We start from the raw sequence: 27,253 nt of genomic DNA, 5'->3' as shown, positions 1-27,253 counted from the left end.
AAGATGCACTGTTTAAGAAATGCTGTTGTAGATAATAACGGAGCATCCATTCTTGAACTGACCATGGATGAGACTGCGTTATGAAATTACTTTGATGGCTGCTCTCATAGATTTCACCTTTGGTGAAAAAGGGCGTATGAGGAAAATCAATTATAGTCTTGCTGACAAGTAGTTATTTGTTTACGGAATTTCATTACAGTAGACCTTAGTCTAGATGAAGAAGTTTTAGGTTGTAGAAATTTCAAAGTAGATTGGTCCGTCATTTCTTGGAAAAAAGTAAAACATGAAAGCGAAATGAGCAGCATTCAAAGAAATAAAGGCAGTTCTGGTTAATGCCATTTGCTTATTTCTGCAACTTTTCCATGGTATAGAGTAAAACGTAAAAATTCTATCAACTTCACCAGAAAGACAGGAAACTTGACGAAAATAAATTATAATTGTTACAAAATGTTTATGCATTTTATTGTTCTCAAAAATTGAATATTACAAATATTTACAATAAATTATACTTGATTGCACTTACAACGAAAAGCCTTAGTCAGGGCGTAGGGGCCCTTTAATGTATAGCTGACTTTGAATAATTATAGGTAGACATCGAAATGAAACGTGGACAATAATATGATAAACTTGATTCATGAAGCGGCAATTGCGTAAAAAGTAGAAAAGAAAACTGGAATTCAGCGTCGGGAAGTGATCCATCCAGCAGTGTAAGTGCGAGAGAAGTGTCCCATGCGTCGCAAGCGACCTAGAAAAGATGACGAAAAAACCAGAGGATTAATACCGGGAGATTTCGAGCATGAAAAATTTCCCGATAGAAAGAGGATAAATCTCTTGATAATCGGCATTATTATGGGTTGATAACATTTTTTTCTCTCCTTAAATCCACTGTAAACGATCGACCCTAGACAAGGCAGGATGCCTTGATATTGGAATCGCCAATACTCATTGATAAGTTTCATCACTGATCTTGTTCCTTTAGTTTACAATGTGTTTTCAATTTTAATATTATCACTGCCGATGGTACTATCGATGGTCAAAGTGCAAAACCACACACCTCCATTTGCAATGTTGCAGACTTTCTGTCATACATTATTTTTCCTTTGGAAAACTAGGCAACGTAATTTCTCAATTTTTCCATGATTTTTCTTTTCTGTCAGCACATTATTCTGTATAAATTCCAAGCTATAAAAACGGTGTCTTCTTTTTTTGAAAAAATAGAATAAGAGCAGAATTTTGAAACATCGCAATGGAGATACGTGGTTTTGCACTTTGACCGTCCTCATTTCAAAAGAATCATATTGTTCGATTACATTTCTTGCACTTCTCCTTCATTGGTCCCAAATGTCTTATCGATTCGGAGGGGATCACCCTGATCGAATACGATTACTGAAGAGGAAAACTGTCAAAAATGACCCAAAATAATATACATCTGATCACAAAAATTTATTTTCTACCAAATGAAGGCTGACGAATGGTATTCCGAAGAGCACAGAGAAAGTTTGTCAAACTGGCATTAGGTTGTCAAAAAAAAATAGATTTTCTTAGCTTTTCCCTCACTTTTTTAGAACTCTCCTATCAAGTGAAAATGTGAGTTGATTGCGAAAAATAATTTCCCTAAAATTAGGTTTTTCTTGTCATAGTTATCTTGCTTTATACTTTAACATGACCGCCTACCTAAGGGAATATCTTCATGACACCAACAAAAATTGGTAAATGATTAAGACCAACAAAGGGGTAGTAGCAAGCACACTCCTACCAACTTACTAGAGCGATTCTAATTCTCCCTTTAAAATATTCAATGTATACAAGATAAACCAAACGCCTGGGTTTTCTCCAAGATAAAACAATCAATTCTAAAAAAAGTACAGTCAAAATGAAAAGTAAAAGGAAAAATGATACATGATAATACTACAACCAATTATTAAAATATTCACAGAGTGCAATCAGTTTTCCAACCAATATTAAGTGATTGATTAGCTAGCTTCATTACTAGATTTTAAAACACATGCTACCCAGTAACATCAGTCACCCAGCTGAGAGTTACTACCCTGTATTGTTAGTGCTCTGCGAACGGATGATCTTGTATTAGATAGCATAGCTTCAAAGTGCCGATTACTTTCTGTGAAGAAAGTTGAAAGGAAAAAGAAATCATTTCTGATGCCTGCATACGATTTCAAACTCCCACTGAATGTGGTGTTATTTTGAAATGTGTGCACTACTGCGGACCAGACAAAATTACCTACGAATGTAAAGACAGTTATATTTCAAACACTACTGTTTCGGAGCAGGCAGGTTACGCAATGATACATGCCCTAAATGAACCCTGAGATTTTGATTGGAGATACTGTGATGGATTGAGTTAAGCAAGATAGTCACACCTGCATTACAGTGATCAAAACATAATCTTCAATTTAATGAAAAGAAACCAAACAACATCCAGACTTGAAAATTGATGCAATTGCCTTGCCCATACAAAGGTCATTACCAAAAAAGTTGAAGCAAAAATTTTGGTTGGTTTCCTTCCAAAAATTTAAAGTAGGAGATGAGATTTTGAAACACAAAAATGTAGCTGAGACTCTTTCACTAACTTATCCAAATGAAGATTGAGAAAGGGTGAATAGCTATTTTAAGCTCCTAGGCCCAACTGAGTGAAAGCAGCTTTTTCCCCCTTCTTTTTTAAAAAAAAAAAAACCGCGACAACAAAATTTCTTATTTACATGAGGGAGTGTTTGGCTACTTTCTGTCTTGATATCAAATCCTGCTGGACACTTCTAAATTTCGGGAATAAAATAAAATCAAAAGATTTTGATAATTCAAATCCATACAAAAAAGTGTGATTTGCTTCTGAAATATATCAATGGTGAGAGTCGCTAAACAAGTATCTCGATTTGCGTCAATATTGCAGATTTATTGTTACATTTGATGTTATTAAAAGAAAAGATTATTTATTCGAACTTCTACTACATTTTCTTTGTACTGGACGATAGATGGATGGTTAAAGTAAAAAAAAAAGAAAAAAAGTACAGCTCAGATTGCAACGTTGTCAATCTCCCTTAGTGTTTTATTATTTTAGAGGATTAGGAAGCAACAGTTTCTTTTAAAATAATCTGTGAATTGTCTTCATTTATCCTAAAGAGATCATACAGGATTATAAGGAAATAATTTTGATTAGTTCTCTTTGAAGAAAATAAAAAATAATTAAAGATTTTAAAACATTGCAATTGAGTTACGCATTTACCCATCAATTTTTATAAAAATTGTGAATGAGAACCTTCATAATTTCTCTCTTTACAAAGACAAAACAGCACTGATTTTGAAACATACCAATCGAGATACGCATTTAGCTAATATTGAGGTTCATCCATTTTGTTCATTTACTTTCTGAGATTGCCGATTTTTAAAATTCCCACCGAGTTCACTCTCCTTCAACCTACTGATAATCTGAGGAACGGTGTGAAGTGAATACGCAATGTGAGTTGAAATAATACTGAAACAACAATATTATCCTCACAAATGCATTTTCAAGAAAGCCATTTCATACAAGCTCTCAATTCCAATAATCAAAAGAAAAAAATACAAAATCATATCAGGACAGTGGCAATGATAAAACAATAGTACATGATTAGAAGCTGAAAAAAATAAAGAATTAGGAGCAGAAATGAATAAGTAAAAAATGAAAAATAAATCCATGAAAATGGGAGCGATATTGTTGGTAGAGAGGGACCGGACCAGCTGAAATGAGCGAATAATGTGAGGAAGGAATGCAATGATAAATAGGGGGAGTCAATTTATGAGAGAATTCAACCCGAATCAAGATCAAAGCGCCTCAAGAAAATGGACACAGGGTTGGTGAAAAGATAATATACAAACAGATCAACATAAAAATGAGGTGTTGTATTCTTCGGTGACTCTGCAGTGGACCAGTGGACAGTACGTTATGGCGTGTATGTTACTACATGATCAGCGGCGTGGCGTACTTTGCGATATATCGATTGATTTGCCATTAAAACCTATGGAAAAGGATCGATAAACAGGGTGTTGGCAGCGGACACCTTAATAATCGATCCTTTACCATAGCTTCAAATGGGGAAGTATCGATAGTCGATCATTCACGCCTTGTCACATGATAATTTTTTGTAAAAAAAGATGGGCACATAAAAAATTTCCAAATTTTGCTAATAATTGGGAAATTAGCCTTTTCCTATGCTTGGTAACTAGACTACATTCTGCATTAGATTAGAAACAACTATTTTCAGATCATTCTACGGAAGCACCTTACAGTGTGGGGAAACAAATGGTGCCAACATCGTTTTTAAAAGTGAGCCTGAAGTAGTGCTTCTATTTCGCATAATGCAGTCCAAATCTAGTGCTGAACTAACAACAATAGGATTCAATATTAATAATTATAAAAGTCACTTGAAATTTCTCAGACAACATAAAAGTTCGTTTCGAAATACTAAATATTTATTACCTCCGAATCCGGATGTTCATTTTTAATGTTTTTATTTGTGCTTTGCTTTAAATTCTGACAAGAGAAGAGGTTTGAGGTACTTCATATTTAATACTGTCCTTGAGTCGCTTTATGATTGAGTTGATTCAAATTTTACATTTTGATCCATTGAGTCTCAGTCCAATTAGAAGTAATAGGAATACGACTACATCGAGAAAGGGTACTTGAAACCTGAATGATTAAAGATGAGTGCGACTTGGGCGATTCAGGATTTCGACATACTTACAATAATTTCCTTGGAATGACAAGCGTTTTATAATTCAGAGTCATGCAACATTAGTTGGTTTATCAGTGAGTTATATACACAAGACCAATCCACGAGTATTTACAAAAAATGGAATGAGCAAAAATACTCTCCGTAGTGACTACAATAACCCAAACCACAAAAAAAAACATGGAGACATACTAATCTAAAAACCAGAATCATTGGCATGTTCAAATTTTACCTCCACGTACATTTGGCACAGGCTCTAGACACAAAATAGCAAGCAACACCTATGAGAACAGGTGAATCACATACACCAAATACGGCTAATGTACAATACACGCTGGATAAACAGAATCTATTGTGGGAGGGGAACAAGGAAAGAATACAGGCAGCAGCAGCAATGCCAGAATTCAACTTTAAATTCACCATAGATTTATTAGCTCTAAAAGGGTGGAGCTGTTCTACCGTGCTAGGGAAAAACGCCGTGTAAACCTTCGAGAGTTGCCAAATTTCCCATGATAAAATGTTCATTTTTAGGGAGTGTTATGAATACTTTCTCTAGAAATTTTCTGATTATTGAAACTGATTGACAAAACGATAAACAAGGAAGACAAAGGGGAAGTTGAGGGATTCTACCGTTAGAAGTGAGTGTATTCAATATAAAAAGAAGGCAAGGCACTAACTGACAGTACTCACAAGAGACCCTATAGTTAGTCCTTGATTCTCCCCTTTAGTCTAAAACAACCACCCATTTCAACTATTAGAATCTCTCAACTTTTTACTTCGTCTTCTTTGTCTATTGCTTTGTCTAGCATTTTCAGCCTACCTAATACTGGTGGATGATGGCAGTATGTGGAAAAAAAAAATTCCAAATTTTCAAGAAAACCGGGCGAGTAGCCTACAAATCGAACTTAATTTTGAAATTAGAAATGAACATTTCTGGCTCATCTGTAAAAACAGTAATGTGCTTAAAGAAACTGATGGAACATACGTTGTTTTTAAACTGAGGCAGAAATCGTAGTTCCTAATTGCAAAGTGCAGTCAAATTAATCCTCCTCCATGCACACAAATATTTGAAATTCATCTTTTTTTACGACATGCATAACAAACGCGATCTACGAAAAACTCATGACCATACATAGAAGACCATTTAAAGTTGGAATTCACAACTTTTGCACATACTGCTGTATACCATGGCGGGGAAAACCCGTCTAGCCCGACGGAATCTGAAGTGAAAAGGAAGATGAATTTGGCAATGCAGTTAAATTTCACTCTAGTTACTCCTCACTTTGGGACTTAGAAAGAAAGTTAACTGGAAAAGGTAGGGATTCTTCTACAATTATTTAAGTAGGAATCTTCTCCGATCTCCTCCCTCTTCATACCTCTCTTTGATTACTACAACATTACAGAACTGAGGTCTTTGCAAGATAAGAGCAATAAGTATTTTAAATTCATCAATAAGATGAAGCTGGACTGCGTGTTATGAACCCATCGATTGAAAAAAAAAGGTAATAAAAATCATAGCTTTTAAATGCACAGCAGACAAATTAATATGGTAATTCTTTAGATAAATAAAAATTAAGACAAAAAAAAACGTATGATAAAAGCACGTACACAAGGAGGCAACATTGATCTTATTAATTGTTTTACAACACTCAAACATCCACGACATCGACATAAAATTGCTTGTACGCAACCCGACACCAAAGGAGGCGTTAGTCTCTTCCCTCGTCGAGCTTGATACCCTTTGCAAAAATAGTGTTCAATTTAAAAAGGCCCTTCTGCATTGACTAATCTCAAGATTTTGCCAGTGACAGGAAGTGATCAGGGCCGATGATAAATATTTAAACGATCATCATGCGTTTCTCAATTTTGTTTTTCTCGGAACTTGGATTTATTCGAGAATGCAGCATCTCATTCAGAATTTAAAAATTACGCAAAATGAAAATAAATCCTGGTGGATCCTGGGTGACATCAGTATCAAGCTCGCGTGAAGTAACCTAACCGACCTGGTAACACCTGACTACCTTGAAAATACCGTAAAAGCGAGAAGCTAGGCTGCTAAGCAAAAAATTCTGGTTAAATATACCTATATAATTGAGGAGAGGCGACAAGTTACGAGGAGGATCCCACGCGACTGAGCCGTACTGCAAAGACAACAGAACATGTGAGTGCACATATAAACACAATTATTCGGGGAATTACTATCATCCTTTGTCAACACTGAATTTCATTTTTAGTTCTTGTTATTCCACAATCTTTTACGATACTTATCATTTAGAAGCGGGCCTGAACTTGGAAAAAAGTGTCTATTTCCTTCTTAGAATTCTTTATCATTATTCTAGCAGAATATTTCAATCTTCTTTTTCCATGTACTTAAGGTGATTTATCTGGGGCAGCCTCCGACAGGCACTGGATATATTGAATCAAGTAAATAAAAAAGTTCGGTGGATTTTGAATTTATATCCCAAAAAACAGTATGATAGCCCCTGCATATGAGTCTGAAGAATCATTATCAGCTAAGAAAATTGAAATATTGGAAGAAATGTAAACAGGATTTGGCTACGAAAGAGAGGCTGCATTTGATACAGTGATCAGCCTCAGGATTGAACACAATGTTTCTTTCATAGCCAAATCTTCCGTTCATTAATCCAAATTTAGACATTTTTTTTTGTTGAGAATGATTCTTTAGACTCATGCATTGGCCATCATTCTTGTACTGGTTAGGAAGGTAAAATCTACTAAGATTATTGACTTGATTAATATGATGTATCACACAACAGTTTGACCATGCCAAGAACCTGGGACAAATCACCTTAAATTAAACAAAATGTATTCAGTGTCGGCAAGCTGGGAAAGTAGATTGGTAAAACAAAAATTTGGGGAGTTTTGAAAGGGCATCATGCTGATTCAAAAGCTGATATCAATAATTTCAGCCTTTTTTATTTTATTTGAGAATCAATACTGACTTAGGAAGAATTTCATTTGAATATTCAGTCAGTATATTCAGAAAGGAGCTATTAATTTGAGATTTTTTCCTTTTTTCTCCTTCTTTTTTTTTCTTTCTTTTTTTGAAAGTTCATTTTCAGAATGAAGAAATAAATGACTTAGGTTGTTTTGGTAAAAATCCATACATTAAACTACTTCTTAAACGTTTGATGAAATTTAACTCTCTCTTCAGAGTTGGTAAGAGAGAGAACATAGAGGGTTCAGACAGAGTAAAGCTAAACGACGCAGGAGAGTCTTGTTCAAATATTCATCAAATTATAAAATAGAAGGTAAACATTTCATGCGATTAATAGACGATGGAATGAAATTTTTCTCATTCAAAAATCAAACAGTTAGTTCACGCTGAAAACAAGAAATTGGTTAACAGATTAAGAGGTAACTTGCAGAATTTCTCAGAATTTTACAATTGATGTGACGAGATCTCTTTTCAAGAAAATGGACCACTAGATAAAGTACGAATTTCAGCATTCTGATACATGTTTCTTAACCAAAATTTTACGTAGAATACGATACGCACAACAAAAATTACCGAAATTAACTCCTTACAAAGATATTTAATGATTCTTAATGCGTGAATTCAAACCACCCGCTCATGAAAACTCAATGGTCTACGTGATTCACATCGCGCGCTAAACGTTATCATGACAGTCTCTGCGATATAAAAATCTGGCAACCTCGATCTTGACGCTTTGGCTCAGTTATAGTAAATTGCTAATAGTTTGAACAACACATGATGGAAAATGAACATTGCTCGATTGAGAAGCTTGCTGAAACCGTTGTAGTGGGCGATTTGACTCACGTAGAGTTTTGAGTTTCTTGTGAGCGGGCAGTTCAAATTCCTCGTAACCAATGTGAAATAAAAACGTTAATATCTTCGTTAGGAGTTGGTTTCCGTAATTTTCGTTGTGTGAATCGTTTTCTACGTGAAATTCTGGTTAAGAAACATGTATCAGATCGCTTAAATTCGTACCTTGTCTAGTGGTCCATTCAAGCATTATAGTTTATAGATTAGAGGCTAATTCTATTTAACTGAGCAGGTAAAACTCCAATGATTTCAATGTAAACTGAATATAAATTGACTCAATATGTAGCGTCATGAAATTCTGACCATTTTTAACGAGATATTTATTTTCTTTTGAATGGCTGAGAAAGCAAGTTATCCCTTAGTATCTGAGAAAAAAAAGATCAAACAAGACTTTTAAAATTACTATTTCACAAAGAATACGAAAACAAGGGACGGCAATTTTCTTGTCTGATGAAATGGTGAGGGGGATGGAAAGTACATTGAAAAAAATGTCGGGAAAAATCAGATCCTGTTACATTGGTTAGAGGAAAGGCTAAAAGAACACATCGGTACGTTTGAAATGGTGGAGCTTCTTCAGGAATTTTCTTATTTTTAAAGTCAGTAAAATTTCTGTCTCATAAATAAGAACACCTGTATGGAGAGGAAACGAATGGCACAATGTTGTTTCTAAAATGAGCCGGAAATTTTAATTCCTAATTACAAAATGTGGTAGAGAAATAAGGATGGTATAATAAATCACACAGGAAGCTGAACTGATAAAGGAGGAATAATAAAACAAGGAGAAGATACCTTCTTAAAATCAATGATTAGTCACACACTCACTCTTCGACAGTCTAAGAGCCGAAGGAGCCATAGCAAAGCTGAATGAAGTAAAGTTGTGAAATCTTGGTAACAAAAAGTGGAACAGGGGCAAAGAGGGAGAAAAATTCATATTTTCATCAGAATGAACCCATTTTCAGAAATTTCTCAAGAAAGACCACCGAACAGGGTGAGCAATGGATCACTAGACAAGGTACAAATTTAAGCGTTCTGATACATGTTCCTTAACCAGAATTTCACGTAAAACACGATTCGCGCAATGAAAATTAATGAAATCAACTCCTAACGAAGATATTAACGTTTTTATTTCACATTGGTTACGAGGATTTTGAACTGCCCGCTCACAGGAGACTCAAAGCTCTACTTGAGTCAAATCACGCACTACAACGGTTTCAGCAAGCTTCTCAATCGAGGAATGTTCATTTCCCACCATGTGTTGTTCAAACGATAAGTAATTTGCTATAGCTGAGCCAAAGCGTCTATATTGGGGTTGCTAGATTTTTATATCGCAGAGACTGTAATGATCACGTTTAGCTCGCGATGTGAATCACGTAGAGCATTGAGTTTTCATAAGCGAGTGGTTTAAATTCACGCATTAAGAATCATTAAATATCTTCGTAAGGAGTTAATATCGGTAATTTTCGTTGTGCACATCTTGTTCTACATGAAAATTTGGTTCAGAAACATGAATCAGAATGCTGGAATTCGTACCTTGTCTAGTGGTCTATTAAGCACTGAGCAACATGTTTTTCCATCAAAATTTCAAGCAGAAGACGCTAGACGCATTAAGAACTTATGAGTACGAAAAAACTGTTCGCAGTTCACATTATGAACAGTAATTTCAAACTTGTTGATCGAGATGAATTTGGAAACTTCTAAAGTGTCTTTCGTACTCTACGTAAAATGTTGATAAGAGAACATACAGAGTGATCTTAAGGTCCCGCACCACCCCTGTGCCCCCTCATATTCTTGCCCCTTTTCAGGGTGGCCCCATTAAATGGGGAGGGGGGGAGGTTCCAAAAGTAGTTCCCTTTGACCTGGGAACTCACAAAATTTCAAATCTCTACCTCAATTTGTTTAAAGGTTGCAGGGGTGATGCCAAAGGTGAGACTTGTGGCTTACCCTATCTATTGTGGTGCATAATATCGTACCTTGTCTAGTGGTCCATTTTTCAGTTAGATTTGATGTTGTCAAATTTTATGAATTTGTCTGATCAAAAGTAACGGACATAGTGAGAGCCAAGAGATTAAGAAAAAAAATGGCTGGATTCTTACGGGGAGTGAGGTGTAAAGGGGGATGTAGAGAAAGATGCGAGGGAAAAACAGTGTTGCCTCTGACTGAAGAGAGTTATGGTATCCAGGCAAGTTTCAGAAATTCTATTTCTCGTCACATAAGGACACAAGTTTTTTGACGACAGCTAAACCGTAGGGCGAATTCTTTTCCATTCGCAAATCTTTCTTGAAATTTCATATTTGTTTCTTTGTACTTTTTAAAACTGAAGCTCAAGACGAGAAGGACACATCTCAGTGTTAGAGTCTCAGAATCTCTTTCTACATTTTCGCTCTTCAACAGGGACAAAAAAAGTTGCAGAGAGATGAAAATTTAATCGACCATTCTTCATATTCAGCGTTATCCTTAGCAAAAATCTCAAGTTTCATGCTTCAATAGTTTTATCATAAAATAAGAGATCGTCAACACTGCCATGCTAAAGAAGAAAGCCATATGAACATTCGAGAGTTGCTAAATTTCCTTCGATAATATGTTTATTTTTAAAGAAAGTATTGAATATTTTTCCTTGAAATTTTCAGGAACTTTCGGTGAAATTGTGAGCAAAATTATCTTGATCGGAAGGAAAATATTCATAGGTTTACCAGCGAATTCCTGTTTTATCAAAGGAAATTTGGCAACGCTTGAAGATTTATAAGGCGTTTTTTCTTAGCATGGTAGAATAGGGATCCTGAAACATCATGACGGAGAAGTATTCTTCATGCACTGTCCTTCAAGTCCTCATAAATCGATTTACAGGAGATTCTCAAGGCAACACTGTACATAGAGGTTAGTCACAGACGCAGAAAGCACGATAGCCACATCAACAAAAGAAATGTTGAGTACCTTAACGGAAACAATGATGAGATGCATACTTGCAGTTGCACAGGTTTTAAACTTAACAGTTCCAAGATTAAATTACAAAAATAAATTAAGTAGAAAAAAGGTTCGTTCGAGCAGGTATCGAGTTATTTGATGAGGTTCTTAATATTCTTTTTAATGTTGTGTAAGTTAAAGAACCTAAATTTCGGCCGGAGCGTTGCGTCTTTTCTTACTGTCAACGAGAAAGAGAGGTAAGAGAGGAAGGAGAACGGGAACGGGAGCAGAAAAGAGAAAACAAACATAAATATTAGTCTTTCATACTGAATTTCAAGTTGTTTGGAGACAAGGTACACAAAAAAGGAGAAAAAACATGACATAAAAACGATATGGTCGAGTAAAATTGGCATTGATCGACCTTCACTTTTCAAACTTGGATGTAAAATCTCGAGACTTTGAACGCAAAAATCCAAGCAAGAACAGAAATTAAACAGAAACATATGATGAAAATTTACTGGTTCTGTTGATTCAACTTCTTTCGAAAACCTCAAATAATTCTGCACACAATCAGGGAATGACTTGTACTTCTTTCCAGCAAGACTGAACATTAACAGGGTGTCTAGTTTTTTTTTTTTTTCATTTTGGGTGATCCTTATTTTTGACTGCTAAATCCTGATTTTAAAATTTTTCCAAAATCCTGATCAAACCCTGATTTATTGCGGAGAAAAATTAAAATTTCTGCATAGGCGTATGCGAAAGCAGAACTCTAAGATTTTCTCAAACTCTGATTTTACAACCGATTTTACGACCGATTTTCCCTCCGATCCTGATGAAATCGGGATTAAATCCTGATTGACTTCAAATCCTGATAGAATCGGGGAAATCCTGATGCTAAACACCCTAAAATCTTCATCTGCACAAAACAACTTCTATCAAAGTACATCAACTAATTTCGTATTAACGCAAAAATTTCGTATTAATAGAGAATAATCTTCTTTTTATCATTGCACCAGCTCCATACGAGCTGGGAACTAGTTAGTTGACTAGCTCTAATCAGTTTGCCGCAAAGTTCAGAGTAAGTCTGTCTGCCTAAAAAGGCAATCAGGAATTGTCACTGACTAGGCCATGCTTTGATGAATTTTATGAGGGAATTTAGGAGTTGAAAGTGCCAATTGACTTAGAAAAAAGTTGAATCAGCAGTCGCTTGATAACGTCTATAAATCTGAATTCTAAGAATTCTTTTTAAGATAATAATTTGCTGCCAAGTCTCTGAGAGACGTTAGCCTCACGCTGTTTTTGACTCTGATCATTCTCTTGCGTTGACTTCAGGGTTGAGTTGAGAATTCTGAGAATTGTGGTACTTGCAGAATACAAAAAAAAAAAGGAACTAATTAAAAGATTCTTTGGAAATTGTTTCACTAACGTTAAAGTGAGAATACAGCTATCTAAAAAGACGAAGAAGATTTAATGCAACAGTCAGTGTTTCATGGAAATTTTCCCAGGTTTCAGATCCCTTGAGCGTACACTCAAAAGAAAAACACAATTTTCCTTCAAGATTATGATAAAAACAAATCAGTAAATAGACTTGAACTTTTGAAAATCCCCCTTAATAAATAGATGAGACGAGAAGTGGAAATGGAGGATCGTCAAAGATCTTGGCTTAATAGATTGAATGAATACTTCAATGTCAACATAAAAATTTCCGTGAACATATCCGTTTTTCCCACAAACAACAGTGAACTGAAGCACTTCTTCAGTCAAAGATTTTAGTTAGATCTTTCCAGACCTTAGTGGCCGTCATTCATTGCAAATTTCAAGAAAATTTGTAAACTATGCAGTTTTCCTATGATAAAATAACATTGTCGCATAAATTTTTGTACATTGCGATTGAGAACACGAGTTAACTCAGGAAAATTCTCTACGTTTTAAAATTGAGTTACTTTAATCGCAATAGAGTGGGACTGAACCAGGATAAAGTAATTATGCAATTTGCAGATGACTAGTTACGATAGAAATAAGCTAAAAGGAGACCATTAAACCTGAGAGAATCTCTCGAAAAGTCTCGGTAGAGAAAGAGGCAGAACAATTCGAGCAAATACCCAACATGAAACGGAGTAAAAACCGAACAACATGGAAAGGGGGGTACAGTAAGAACAGGAACACTAACGTCAAAAACAAAAAACCCAAAAGAAAATCAAGAGTCGAAATGCGGCAAAAAATGCGGCGGCAACCCGAAAACTAAAACAAAAACCATGACATAGAATAACCAGAGAGACTTACTTATGCACAAAAATTTAAATTTACAGTAAGTTTAAAATTTTACACGCGGACCCGCCCAGCGGGTGAAGTTGCTAGAGCGCAGGGATGGAGAGCTTATGCTGAAGCTCCATCGCTCCCATTGGCCCGCAACCAATCATCACCGTAAATCTGGCTTTGGCGTCAGGGTTGAGTCGACAGTCTGCGTTTCAGGAGGCAGGTGCGAGGAGGAGGGGAAGTGCAGGTTAGAGAGACAGAGAGATGTCGTGAGTGAGTAAGGGGGAAAAACAGAAAAAGCAATCGTCTCATTAGTTCTTTTCGCTCGAGGTTCATTAACTTCTCGAGAGGCTTTCGGGCCGACATCAAGTTTTGTGTGAAAATTTGATAAAATCAGGCTTTGACGGACAGTTCTGCCACCTCTGCTAAAACTGCTGGTTACATCTGACAAGAGGATTAACATGAAAATAGTGATTTATCACCTCTGGTCTCTGATTGGGTGATGTCGCAGTCAACTGCAAAAGTTCCTCCATCAATGCCTTGTTTTCTTTTGTTCTTTGCAAAAATTGTTTATGACACATCGCGACATTTAGCAGAGCTGGTTTGCAACTGATTTTTGCATCAAGTGTGTTGAAATTTTAAAGGGAATACGCTCATAGTTGGCAGCATTTTGTCACTATATTTCTCAAGACAGTAGTACAATTTTAAGCAAAGGATAAATGTGACTAACAAGAGGTGATAGTACGGGTTCTTTCTCGACAGGAGGAAAAACACATATCTTCTGGTTCGGTAGCAAGCAGATTTGACTGAGGGTGATAGAACCAGTCCTGATTAAGAAAACTTTAGAGTGCAAAGGCATATTTTTAATGCGAGCTATTTCAAGAGTAAACACTCTTTCAAAACCCAATAAATAAGTTACGAACCAATCAGTTCATTTTTGTGCAAAAAGAGAGTGTACGGTTACTTTCTTATCTACCAACTTTCAGCCCTGAGGATGGTGAATCTAATCTAATTTTAAATTGCTTGTCCTCGACACTAGCTTTTCGACAGCAAACTTCAGCTCATCATGGCTGTGGTCTGATTAGAAACTTTTGAGTCTTTCAGAACTAATGTCAATTCATCTTTGACAGTAAAAAATTACTTTTTTTTTAAAGCTACTTTCTTTCATGAATGGCTCTCTGTCTTAGTCCATTGTTTTCATCTCAACATTTTAGAGTATTTTTATGATTTAGTACAAGATGGATGGCACTAACTTGTGTCTCAAAATTGTACAAGAGAAACGTCAATTAACCCCTAGTTGACAGAATCACGGATTAAAGAATTCAGTTATAAATTTTACACATAAAAACATCAAATTCTTATGCTCGGATGATAAATTCACAAAACTTGATGGTCCCCACGGCCTCAGCTATCAAGAGAAGATTGGCTGTAATTAAGGAAAAGAATTGGTTAGAAATTTGAAGAAGCTGTGACAGCTAATACTTCTGCAAATGGATTAACTAAAAACCTGACAACAGCGTTCAATTAGAGTAATTCTGACTTCTGCTGCGCTCTCTTTTTTTGCTCTTAAAGGAAAAGGAAAAAAAAAACTAGTTTCATTATTCTTCAGTTCAGCATTAGTAAAAAAAATGCAAAAGACTCTGTGTTTTAACCCCCGAGACAAGACTTAAAAAAGCCGTTTCAAAAGAAACAAACGAAACATTTAAAGATATTTGAAAGTGAGGGGTGCCTTTAAGAGTTATGTTGTAAAATGCAGAGCCTTTGAAAGAGAATAAACTGATTGAAAGATGGTTCAGAGATACAGGTTTTAAAGATCAATCAGTCATAATTTCCTTTAAAAGAAGGTTCCGATATTGTACTTCATGCAGCCACAAGAATAAAAAATCACACTTTTTTCCCCTGTATCATGATTTTAAATTATGAAATTTCGATCCGTTTATAACGTTCAAAGCTTATCAATACAGTGAGTTTATAACGGCAGCAAATTGGGAAAGTGTGGTAAATTGACTCCCCCACTTTGTTTCCTCCCTCCATCATTAGGAGGGCGCGGAGTTAGAGTCAGCAATTTTTTGAAAGCAGATCCTGTGGTTTGTGTAACCTTGAAAAGTCCTTGACTTTCTTCCACAATCTCTCGAAACAATCTACCTAATGTCTGATGCTGTATCATTTCTTAACAACGAGAATTTTACGTTGACAACAAGTAAAAAGTAAAATTTAAGCACTTTTCGAGCACCTAAAAATTAAGCACTTGAAACATTTTTGGAATGAAGCACTTTTTACCCACTTTTTGAGGCTGTTTGGGCCACAAATATCAATGCTGAATTGATTATAAAATATAAACCTTATAAGTGACGTTACAAAAAAAGGAGCGCAAGAGAACACTGTTCAGGACAACGAGTGAAGCAAATATTTAGGAAGTAAATTCAGTTCGTGAAAAATTGGAGTAGAAAAAAAGACTCTTGGTATAATACCAAATCCTTGCAAAAGATCTGACACGCCTATCTGTACAGAAGAGAGGGGGAAAGATGTTTTGACAGTGAGACAGTTCTAATGAAAAACCATGAGTTTTTCTCTCAAATTTTGGTAAAGGTATGCTCTGAGCAAATTTGAAGATGGCATCTGCTCATTGAAAATGCTCAAATATATAGAATAGGTGAATTCGAGTTGTTGCCATAGTTTTCTGTGAAAGAATTGGTAAGAAATCCACCCTTAAAAATTCAAGAAAAAATGGTGCGTTTGAATATCCAAGGATATTTAAACATCTATGAAATTTTTTTTATCTCCTGACTTAGTTTTTACTCTGAACGACTATAAAAAAGAATAATGAACACTAAAAAATGTTAAATAAAGGGTGGGAGAAACAATCGTAAAATAGAAAAAAACCCATGAGTCTCAAAACAAGTGGTATACACAAATGAAATTGACTAAAACTGTCATCATAAAAAGTTTACAGGTGACTAACAATGGTAATAGAACAATTTATCATTTTACTTAGTCTTCAATGGGGTAGCTAGGATTTTTTCATGGGGGGAGGAGAAAGCGGTTCACAGCCAAAAATTTCTCATGGGGGAGTCCTTGATTTAAAAATTTCTTAAGATCATGAAAAATCATGTTATATGGGGAGTATTTTCCAGTCATGGGAGAAGAGGACGGGGTGCCAAGGCGTCCTGGATCCTGTATCGAGGTGATAATACTTTTTGTATGGTTTGCCTCATGATCGCTGGATGTACGTCAGATTTTCAAACTCTTTCACAAGACCTCTTCCAACTTAATCAAACAATTGATCTCTCCCTGACTCTGCTGTTTATAGAGTGAAAAAATTAGCGTATGACTTTCTTTGTAGACTAATTGAAAATTTGTTTGGAACGTATGAATTCCTGGGCATTCCTGATTTTTTATAATGACAGATTTTATCAATTTCTGCTGGGGAAAACTCTGGGAGGGGATAGACAAAAAACAAAAAAACCCAGTTCATATACAGAAGATTTGGAACAACTGAGAGGGTTATACGAGTACAAGCTTAGAAATCTAACAGAGATCTAAAATTAGAAGGCCATAACATCCATATTCTATATTTAAAGTTTCTTTCAGGATTTTCTTTGACGGGAAGGAGGAAAAACAAAACATGTCTTAGCAGGAACAAGAGCAAAACTTAATTTTTGTCCAATACTTATAAAGAGGGGATGCTCTGTGAATCTTACAATTAATCACAGAAGAGCCGAATTTCTGGCTGCAGTTCAACGGAGGCTAAAACATTTCACCTGGATTTTTTATTTAAAGAGTGCTTGTGGGATTGAATCATAAAATTCTAGAGAAATACAAAGAGAGTGATTATTTTTCCAATTTTTTTAGGAAACTCCGTCAGCCGAAATTGTGTTAGCTGCAGCTGCTTGCAAATTGTGTAAAAAACCTAAAAATCGGTGGCACTTAACTAGATAGTTTACGTATGGCTTTGCACATGACTTCGATACAACTTCAGCTACCTGCGATCCAGACAAAGAGGATGACAAGATTTAATCTCTGGTATTACATTGAGCTCGGATTGAAAGAGAAAAATTAATTGCATTGATGATTTGAAGCAAGAAGTGTTGATTTGTTTCGCAATGATATGCGCGTTGCGGTTTGTTATGACCTTGGATGATAAAATGACGTGCTGAAGGCCGTAAAGACAGTGGCTCTTTTAACTTACTGACTCCTCTGCCCATTTTATGAGTAGTGCTACAAAGAGGCTTTCAAGTCAAAGGAGCAACTCTAAGTACAGCCCCGAGCAATCGAGAGAGGAAAAAGTGAGGACAGAAAACACGACAAGGATTCAGGTGAGTCTGGGATCTAGACAGGAAAGCAAACTGAAAACTAATTAGAATAGAGGAGAAGAGAAAAGGGCCTCCATTACACTCGTTCAAATGAAATTCCGAGGAACAGCTGTTTAAAATTTTCAGAGACGGACATGCCGACTGCTGAAAATGAAAAGATCTTGGTTGAAGCAGAAAAAGTAATAAAAGAGATCGCTTTTCTTCAAGTAAAAAATCTTACATTGTAAAACAAAGCAAACTAACGATCTAATGGAGGGCTTGAAAGGCCATAATTCCTTTTGTCTGTTTACGAGAAAAAAGGTGAAAGACAGAGAAAGTGAAAAATTCAGTGAAACACACTATTTTTAGCCAAAATCACAGATTTGCCCCCTCCATTTAGGATGACTGGATCTTTTCGCTAAATTCCATTGATTAGGAAACTTGAAAATATATAATTTTGCTTGTAGCTGACTGTGAATTCCTAAAAAAATAAGGAATATCTAATTAGGTATGGGAGGACGGACTGAGAGGTGGTTTGGTTTACGTAGTCAAAAATGAAGAAATATTTCCAGCTGAGAAAAGCTAACAGAGAGTAGATAATGGAGGACTTTTTTTTCACATAAAAGGGGAAAGAATAAAAAGGAGGTACCATCTGGCTGGGAGTTCATCACGCTACTAGTTGAATGACGAAAAGGGGAAGGCAAAAATTGCCATTGGCTGGCGCAAGGAAATGCTACATACAAAAGGGAATTTCCAAAGAGGGAGACACAAACAGACGGAGGCTAGAAGACGCAAACATGGGGTAAAAAGTGTCATAATTACCTCGAATAAACAAACCGAATCGAAAGATGAGAATGAAAATTTCACTAGCGCTTCAATCCATTTAAACATTTTAGCGTGAATTTACACATGTATTGTCTATGATCTGTGTCTACTTGCCACTAAAACTAATAGAAAGGTTCCGCGAGAACTCAAGAGGCACTTAAATTAACAACTGGGTAGCAAGGATTTGAGCTATGAGGCGATCTTAACAACTAAGCAGAGTACATCGGGTGAGATGAAATGAGCAACATTTAAACCAACATCAAAAACGAAAAGAAGAGCAAAATGGCAGTGTACTAACAACGAAAAAACCAATCGCGAATAAAAGAAACGGATTATTGTTCCTTTTGATTTTATTTTATTTGGAATGTTGGACGCCATGAAAATCTAGAAAACAAAAGGTAGAAAAATAAATGGTAACATGATATCTATTTTCAAAGAATCATCGGGACAGTTTGCACCAAAGATGCACCAAGTTCTTCGTCTTTCTGTTTTCTGCATTAAGCCTTTCATTTCTTCCTTTCCCCAGATATTGAAAACAGATGACTCATTACTTCACTTGGAATTGCAGGCCATTTCACTAAGATCATGATTCTCAACACTGACACAAATCAGCCTTCCTACTTTTAAGCCAACTTTTCACATCGTTTCAAGTATTTTACACATCTATACAAAACCTGATGAATGCGCTGTCAAGAAATTATGGCAGAAGAACATGAATTTCTGTAAATATGGCCAGTCATTAATGCACAAGAGTGAAGAATATCCTTCGTCACACAAGCAACTGCTCTTGTGAAATAATTTTACTTATTAATTTTCTTTCTCCTGAAGGAAGTTTTTGAATAAATGCTAAAAAAAGGGAAACTTTTAGGCCAGCGCGTACTTTTCACCTTTACACTAGAATCAAAATATATCCTAAATTACAGTAACTAAGAACTTGGTGGCATCCCTCTTTTGGCATTTCGACAGTGATAATGCAGGAACGTATCTTTCAGTTGTGATGTGTCAGAATCTCCGCTTTTATTATTTCTTTTAAAAAGGAGACCAAATTGACATAATGGCTTGAAATTTTCTTCACAGAGAGAGGAAAAATTAGAAGTTTTCGAGAAATGATGCTCAGTGGTTTTCCTTGTAGGAAATAAAATATGACATGCGGTGTGCAACACTGCGAACTGGGATATGCATTTCTGCAGTTTCACAATCCATTTATAAATCTTGTGGGGGAGGGGGGAGGAGCAATGTTTCGTATTGAACGGGATATTCTACTGAATTTGAAACTTCAAGGACACCGGGAGGCAAAACGGAAGTTTTGGACTCTTTGAAAATAAATACTAACAGAAAACAGGACAGAAAAAGACATAAGTAATAAAGAGGAACAAAACACAGTATAAATAATTATACAGTATGTATTGAATTACAATTATGAAACGAAGATTTCAATTGGTGAGTTTATTTATTAAGTCGTTTTTCCAAATGTTAGTCAAAACAGTTGAGAATTGAGAGGCTCTTTCCTGAAATTTTTTATCAAGTTCAAAAATTGTAAAAAATTGTTGTCACCGTACATGGTAACAAACATACATGGTCATTAACGAAAGAGCATGAAGATTGCCTGAAGTGATGACAACACAATTTTCAAAAGAACATTAAAGACTTCTCAGTCTGTCTCAACTTGTAAGGTACATGTTGGTTTTGATGATTTGAATCTTCTTCGAGGGATTCAACAATGAAATTTTTTCCCTAAAGCTGAGGGATAGAGATCAAGGGTGCTGAATGTTCTATAGTTTCGAACTTTCCATGCTTCGAAGCGAATATAGATTTAGTGTTGAAAAGGAGGAGATGATTTTTCAATTTTTGATTGTGAGAATCAATTCCTACGGAAAGTTTTGAAGAAAAAACACAAATGATACTTCAGATCACATTTTGTACAATAGCTTATTCAGGCACGTGTGAAAATGCAACAAAAATTAGGGCTGGACCGATTAATTTTTACTCTTATAATGAAATAAAAGTTAGAGTATTCTCATTTATCTCTCTATTTTTATTTTATTTATTAATGTTTTAGGTTTGATTCCCTACGTTTTTTCTTGTTATTCCCATTTGGTATTTTCTATTAGTTTTGGTTTTCATAGAAACTTGATCGAATTTTACTAATGTAACTTACTCATGACTGCCCAGAAAACTGAAAGGGCTAATGTGGTCTGTCATCAGCCGAGAGTCACGAATGATGAACTCAAAATGCGCAGGGTAAAGAATCAAGGTAGAATACGATATTTTCAAGCCCAATGGAAGAAAGTTTTTTAAGATACAACATTCTGCACCCTTGACAGAACATGATTGTAATCAATCTTCTCTGTGAACATAGAAACACTCGCCGATTACTTGTACTTAGAATCAATGTCATTTTGGTCTGAAGGCGAACAGAGGACGTTTCTAATTCCTCATATGCAGGAGGAGCACTGGAGGAGAGCATCTCTCTTGAAGAAGCGCGAGGAATAAAAACACGTTAATCCTGTGTAGTTCTTGTCATTTCTGCAGGATCCTAAGCTAGGGAGAAAGAAATCGTTTAGATGAGTGGCAAATGAGAACATGAAGAGTGAACTGAATCGAGTACTTACTCCTATCAATATTCCTTTGTAGATGAGATGCGATGCGGTGGCGCGCATCGTTGTACTCCAGGTGAAGTCCCAGTCTTAACAATGTTGGATTGGACTCAACCAGTTTTGTAATTTCCATTTCTATCTTATTACCTAAAACTTGTGACCTCTGCAAAAAAACCAACAGTTTTAGAACAAGATGAAATGACCAAGGATTGGTTGCGACAAATGATTTTTTTTCCAACTCGGTTGCTCAACACTGCACTCCAATTCGACTCATCCATCATCGATCTACCAGATGAAAATCAAGCTCGAGATTACAAATACTTTTATCATAGATGCTCTATAAATCAAAAGTGCAAATCAATCACCGAGTTCTATGCCGGCAAATCTGCTGATATTATGCCTAACGGTGATTCCGGCAGCCACCCAATAATTGATTAACCATATTGTATTTATATTTATTTTTTCTCTAGTGATATTTCTATTTTCTTTTCATGTAAATTTTTAATTCTGTAATAATATTATTTTTTAATAACGGCAAATTAACAACAAAAAAAAAAAAAAAAAACCCGGCAAATAATCTCCCGTCACGGATTAATTCGTTTTTATTGAAGGATTTACCACAAAGCAACATCTTTAAATAATTTGATAAGTACTTGATACTTCAGGAGAATTTTCTAATTTACAGCAAAACTTAATCAGGGATCTGAGTGTCATTTTCAGTTCCAATTTCAGTTTTTATGATCATGTAGACCTTATTGTTAACAATCTATCTCAAAATAAAGCCTGAAATTCATCACTTTGTTACTATCGCAATGGATGACATCAACTACAAAGTTTTCCAAAGGATCATATCTCTGATGACACAAGATGAAAAAACTCCTTGCTAAATCAGATCTTGGTACTTTTTATTGAATATATAGGATTCAACGATAAAGGCAAGAATAAGCAATTTGCAATTGATTCTTCTTCTTGGCTTAATAATTTCATCTTAAAATGAACGTCCTCTTACGAGGCAGATTTAAAACTGTAAGTACTCTTTGTTTTTTTACTATCAAGGGGAATTCACTTTTCCATCAATGACCAAACACTGAGATATTATCAAATTTTATTGTATTTACAAATGATTTGCACCCGACCAATTATAAAAGTCTGAGAAAAAAACTAACTAATCTAAAAATTAAGTAATCCAAGGTTTGAACCTTTTAGAAATTCTACTGGTTCTGAAACAATGCGAAATTACTGAAGGCTGTCTATTTTAAGGCTTGAACTTTAGATCAACGAATTGAGGTGAACTTTGGTAAACTGAGAATGAATATACTTAATGGTAGTATTTTGTTCAAGCAATATTGATTCACTTTTTCCCCATTTTTAGATTTGCCCACACCGAACTCTCCTTAACTGGGATTCTTGAAAGTAAAACGGTGCTTTAACAAAAATCTAGGAATGGCAAAAATAGTGAAAAAATATTGAAATGAAATAATATGAAAATTAAAAATGAGTAAACCACATGCATCAACGATTGAAGTTTAGAAAACTAATGCTGTGAATCTGCAGCCAATCCATTCGAGTAATTAACAGTTGAAAGTTGGAAATTTTGATCTTCATGACTTCATTCTTCTTATCATAGAGATTATAAGTCATTTTTTTACGTATATATTTCAGTTTTAATGAAAAAAAAAAAAAAAAAAAAAAAAAAAAAATTCAGTAGAAGATTGTTTGGAAAAACACTAGGATTTTCAAAAATGATCCATCATCGCTGCGACCAATGTGGAGCCCTTACGATTTTCTGGCTGTTGGACTTTCGATTATAGAAAAAAAAAGTTAGAACTAATGTCTGAAATGACACGTTACCTGATTGGTTGCTCTGAATTCTTCAAGAGACCTTTGGTTAAGCAACGATTTCATAAGTCGTACAATACCATCGGGACTAATAAAATTTGTTTCAACACTGGAAATAGAGAAAAATAAATCATTATTTCACGAATCACCTCATTTGCCACTTTATACCTCTCTCATAGATCTTTCCACACAAACTGCTTACACTTCTCTATCCTTATGTATTTGATTTGTGGACTTACTATCGCCGATAAAATTATTAATTCTGCAATAATTCGATTGTCAGGCACAACTGGACTACATTTTACAATTAGGAACCATAATTTCTGGCTAAGTTTAGAAACAACGTGTATTAGTTCAATTGTAGTTAGTGTTAGCATTAGTTTCTCTATGCATAATGGAGTTTTTACAGATGAGCCAGGAATTGCAGTTCCAAATTACAAAATGCAACCCATTAAGCCTGCCCTTCAGGGATGCAGAAAATGCCCGATCATGCCCCCGGGCAGACGCATGAAAATGTGAAAAATCCCCAAAAATGTGGAAGGAGAGAACATGTTGAGGGGCCATAAGTCGGAAATCAATGGAAAGCAGAAGTTAAACATCATCTTCTTTTAGATTGGTGGGAAATTTTGCAGAGAACAAATGAGAAAAATGTGGAGAGCCGGCTGGCAGGCGCATGGAAATGTGGAAGCTCGGAAGATCCTGCACCCCTGCTCCCCTTACATAACTCCAAATTTCAGACATGAATGTTACCTCCTTTGTAAGTTTTGTTGAACTGGACCGCATTTTGCGATTATGAAAAATAAATTCTGGCTCAGTTCAGAAACGACACATGTACCATTAGTTTCCCTAAGAACATTTGTGTTTTTACAGATGAACCAGAAATTATAGTTCCTATTTGCAAAATATGGTCCAATTATCATTCCCTCTCAAGGTTTTGTTCAGGATAATGAGACAGAAAAATTTACATCTAACGTTCATAGACTTCCAATTTGGCAATGCACTTTATTTATTGATGGCCAAAGTGTGAAAAATTGTATCTCCGTTTGCGACCCCGCCGACTTCCTGTCAAACTTAATTTTTCCTTTGAAAACCCGGTCATCGTATAGAAATATCTTGATTTTTTTTCTCTGTCAGCAGGAAATTGACCACTAGACGAGGTACAAATTTAGGCATTCTGATACATGTTTCATCATTAGAATTTAACATAGAACACGATTCTTGCATCGAAAATTACTGAAATCAACTCCTGACTAAAATATTAACGTTTTTATTTTACATTTGTTACAGGAAATTCAGTTTGCCCGGTCACAAGAGACGCTATTCTCTACATAAGTCAAATCATGCCTCGCAACAGTTTTGGCAGGCTTCTGAATCAAGCATTGTTCCTTTCCCACCCTTAATTGATCAAAGTGTAAACAATTTGCTATAGCTGAGCCAAAGCGTTAAGAGTGAGGTTGCCAGATTTTCATATCGCAGAGATTGTCATGGTAAAGTTTAGTGTGCGATTTGAGTCATGTCGACTATTGTGTTTTCATGAGTGGAAGGTTTGAATTCATGCACTAATAAACATTAAATATCTTAGGTAAAAGTTGATTTCAGTAATTTTCGTTGCACATATCGTATTCTACATGAAATTTAGATTAGAAAACAGGTATCAGAATGCTTGACTTTGTACCTTGTCTAGTGGTCCATTCTATATAAATTGTATTGAAAGAAAAAAGAAAAAAAAAACCTGATGTCTGAAAATGAATGAAAATAAAGGAGAAAGTACTTACTTTACAACTTTTAGAGTACAGTTTTTTTCAAGAGCTTCCGCTAATTTTATGGCCGTCCTATCGGTCATACCTGTATTTGTTAAACTTAGGGTTTCCAAGTTTGTGTTATCTTTAAGCGCTTCAAATAACTGTTCAAACTTCTCGTCAGAAATATTCTGAAACAGTCCAAGTAAACATGTATAAATAAGGAGCCAATTACATAAAACAAATTTCTCCTAAAAATGTAAGTATCTTTGTAATTTTTTCTTTTTTTACTCTATTATCTGCCAGCGAAATTTCAATGGATAGTCCATGTTATTTCTTATGGAATTTTACAAATGATTCCAATGAAAGATTCCAAAAGGTGTCTTGAATGATGCACAATTACTAGAAGATTACACCTGTAACTGAAGTCAGCTAGAAAACAGATAGATTCTGAAAACAAATGCAAAAACACAACATTCATTTCCTGACATAAGGTTTTATAACTTCCTGAGTTTTTGCTGTTTGTTGAAAAGTATAATTAGTTTTATGAAACGAAAATACCAACAGATTCTCCTCAAAGGTCAATTGCTTCAAACAATGATAAAAAGCAATTTTTTTGGGGTGAAAAAGCACCTTCTGATCGTGACATTGGTAGTATTGTAGTATTAAACGAGTAGAATCTTAAATTGATTGAACTTACAAGATGAAAATTCTATCAAAATAAAAAAAAAAAAAAAATACGAAAAATTGACGATTGAATGATAAAACTTTGTGGCTTCATTGTCAGAGAAACCAACAATACCATCAATGACCATGATTCCTTTTTCCCGTTCTTCATTTCTTTCTGCATTTTTTAGACAAGCACCAAGTATCAACTCTCAAAAGACTTGAGTTTGCTTTGGTGTCAACATCCAAAATTGCTGTCTTCAAAAATAACACATGAAAGACTTTGAGTTTCCTTTTCATGGTTGATTCTTTTGCGCTCCACTTTCTAAATTGAATATAGTAGTGGCATACAAAGAGTATGCAAACATTAGATCAGAAGGACCAAATTGGTAGTCATACTGCTACACTAAGGAAAAACACTGTATAAGCATTTAAATCCAGTGAAATGTTTCATACTTTTGAGTCAAGTCATGAATATTTTTTTTTGAAACTTTCAGATACACTGGATTAAACTGTGAATACAATTTTTGGAGGTGTATAAGGGAAAATTCGCAAATCTTGGAAAAAATTTGTGCTTTATCAATGAAAATTTGATGAAGTCTGAATATTTATACTGTGTTTCTTATGGGCATTGCAGGGCAGGTTTCGATAATAATTTTTAAATTCCTTGATTTTTCGTACTTTTCTCAGACTAAAAAATTTCCTGTTTTCTTGACCTTTGAACAAAACTTCTGCTTAGGTTTCTTTTCTGTGCACAGGACACAACTACGAAAACTAGTCATATGTACATCGAGGTGTTTCAGAATCTCACCTCCTATTTAAATTTTTTGAAAGGAAACCAACCAACATAGCTACTGGAAAATGATAGCAATTTGTTTTGGCCTAGCTGAAGGTCATTTCTACAAAATTTTCAGAGAAGGTGTGGGTTTGTTTCCTATTAAAAATTAAAATAGGAGATGAGATTATGAGACACTGCAATGTAGATACAAACTTTTGGCTTAATTCTATCCAATTACAATGATCATTGCTGAACTTTGGATGGAATTTGCACTTCTAGAGATTCAAATTATGGCAAAAGGCACTGGAAGGTTGTTGAACTGACCCCCTACTCGGGAAATTCCCAGGTTTTCCAAAGTTATAGCATATCTTTGACTTTCCAAGGGTTTCCTTTGAATTTCTCATTTATTTTCCCTGCGTCTCCATTGATTGCTTCTTGTGTTTTGCTTAAATCTATCTAGTATTTTCCTTGGCCTTTTCTTGCTATTTGCCTGAGCTTTCTCGAAGTTCCCTTTGAATTTTTTTTCAGACTGCCCGAAACCCTAAGCATGGTTGGCAAGTTAATAGAGTTAAGTAACTTTGAAGGGCAGCAGAAAAAATATACTTACTTTAATATTATTCCAGTTCAAGTGCTTGAGGTCGTAATTGTCCTCTTTGACCATCTGGATACTGAGCTCTATATTGGTATCATTTGGGGGTTCCGGGGGGAAGACTTTGGGCTGTGACGCTTTCGTGATGCCGTCCCAACCAAGACCCAGGGGCTGTCCTTTGTTCAGCAGACTCGCGTGGTACTGATCTTGATTCATCATTGAATGGAATCCAAGAATTG

The 27,253-nt window shown here is 35.3% G+C and overlaps 1 protein-coding gene across 9 annotated transcripts in view; it reads right to left on the bottom strand.

Annotated features, from left to right (window-relative positions):
- Positions 1–437: 437 nt before the first annotated feature.
- tmod (tropomodulin) overlaps positions 438–27,253 on the bottom strand; it is a 266,526-nt gene continuing 239,710 nt past the window's right edge. For 4 of the 9 annotated variants that reach the window (XR_011900488.1, XR_011900492.1, XR_011900493.1 and 1 more), the window contains 6 exons: positions 27,033–27,253; positions 25,018–25,172; positions 23,255–23,351; positions 21,419–21,566; positions 13,717–13,894; positions 438–745 (listed from right to left, as the gene is read on the bottom strand). Coding sequence is in view for 2 of the 9 variants with exons in the window: in XM_072304042.1 (XP_072160143.1) it covers positions 678–745; positions 21,419–21,566; positions 23,255–23,351; positions 25,018–25,172; positions 27,033–27,253 (689 nt within the window). In the remaining 7 variants the exon portion in view is untranslated. Of the gene's footprint in view, positions 746–6,807; positions 6,866–11,463; positions 11,672–13,716; positions 13,895–21,418; positions 21,567–23,254; positions 23,352–25,017; positions 25,173–27,032 lie in introns of those variants that run through there. The other 5 variants (XR_011900489.1, XR_011900491.1, XM_072304043.1 and 2 more) reach the window with 5 other exon arrangements.

This window comes from Bemisia tabaci, chromosome 9 (assembly GCF_918797505.1).
Source record: "Bemisia tabaci chromosome 9, PGI_BMITA_v3".
NCBI lineage: Eukaryota > Metazoa > Arthropoda > Insecta > Hemiptera > Aleyrodidae > Bemisia > Bemisia tabaci.
Note: the sequence above shows the minus strand (reverse complement) of the source record. Positions and strands in the feature narration are given on the sequence as shown.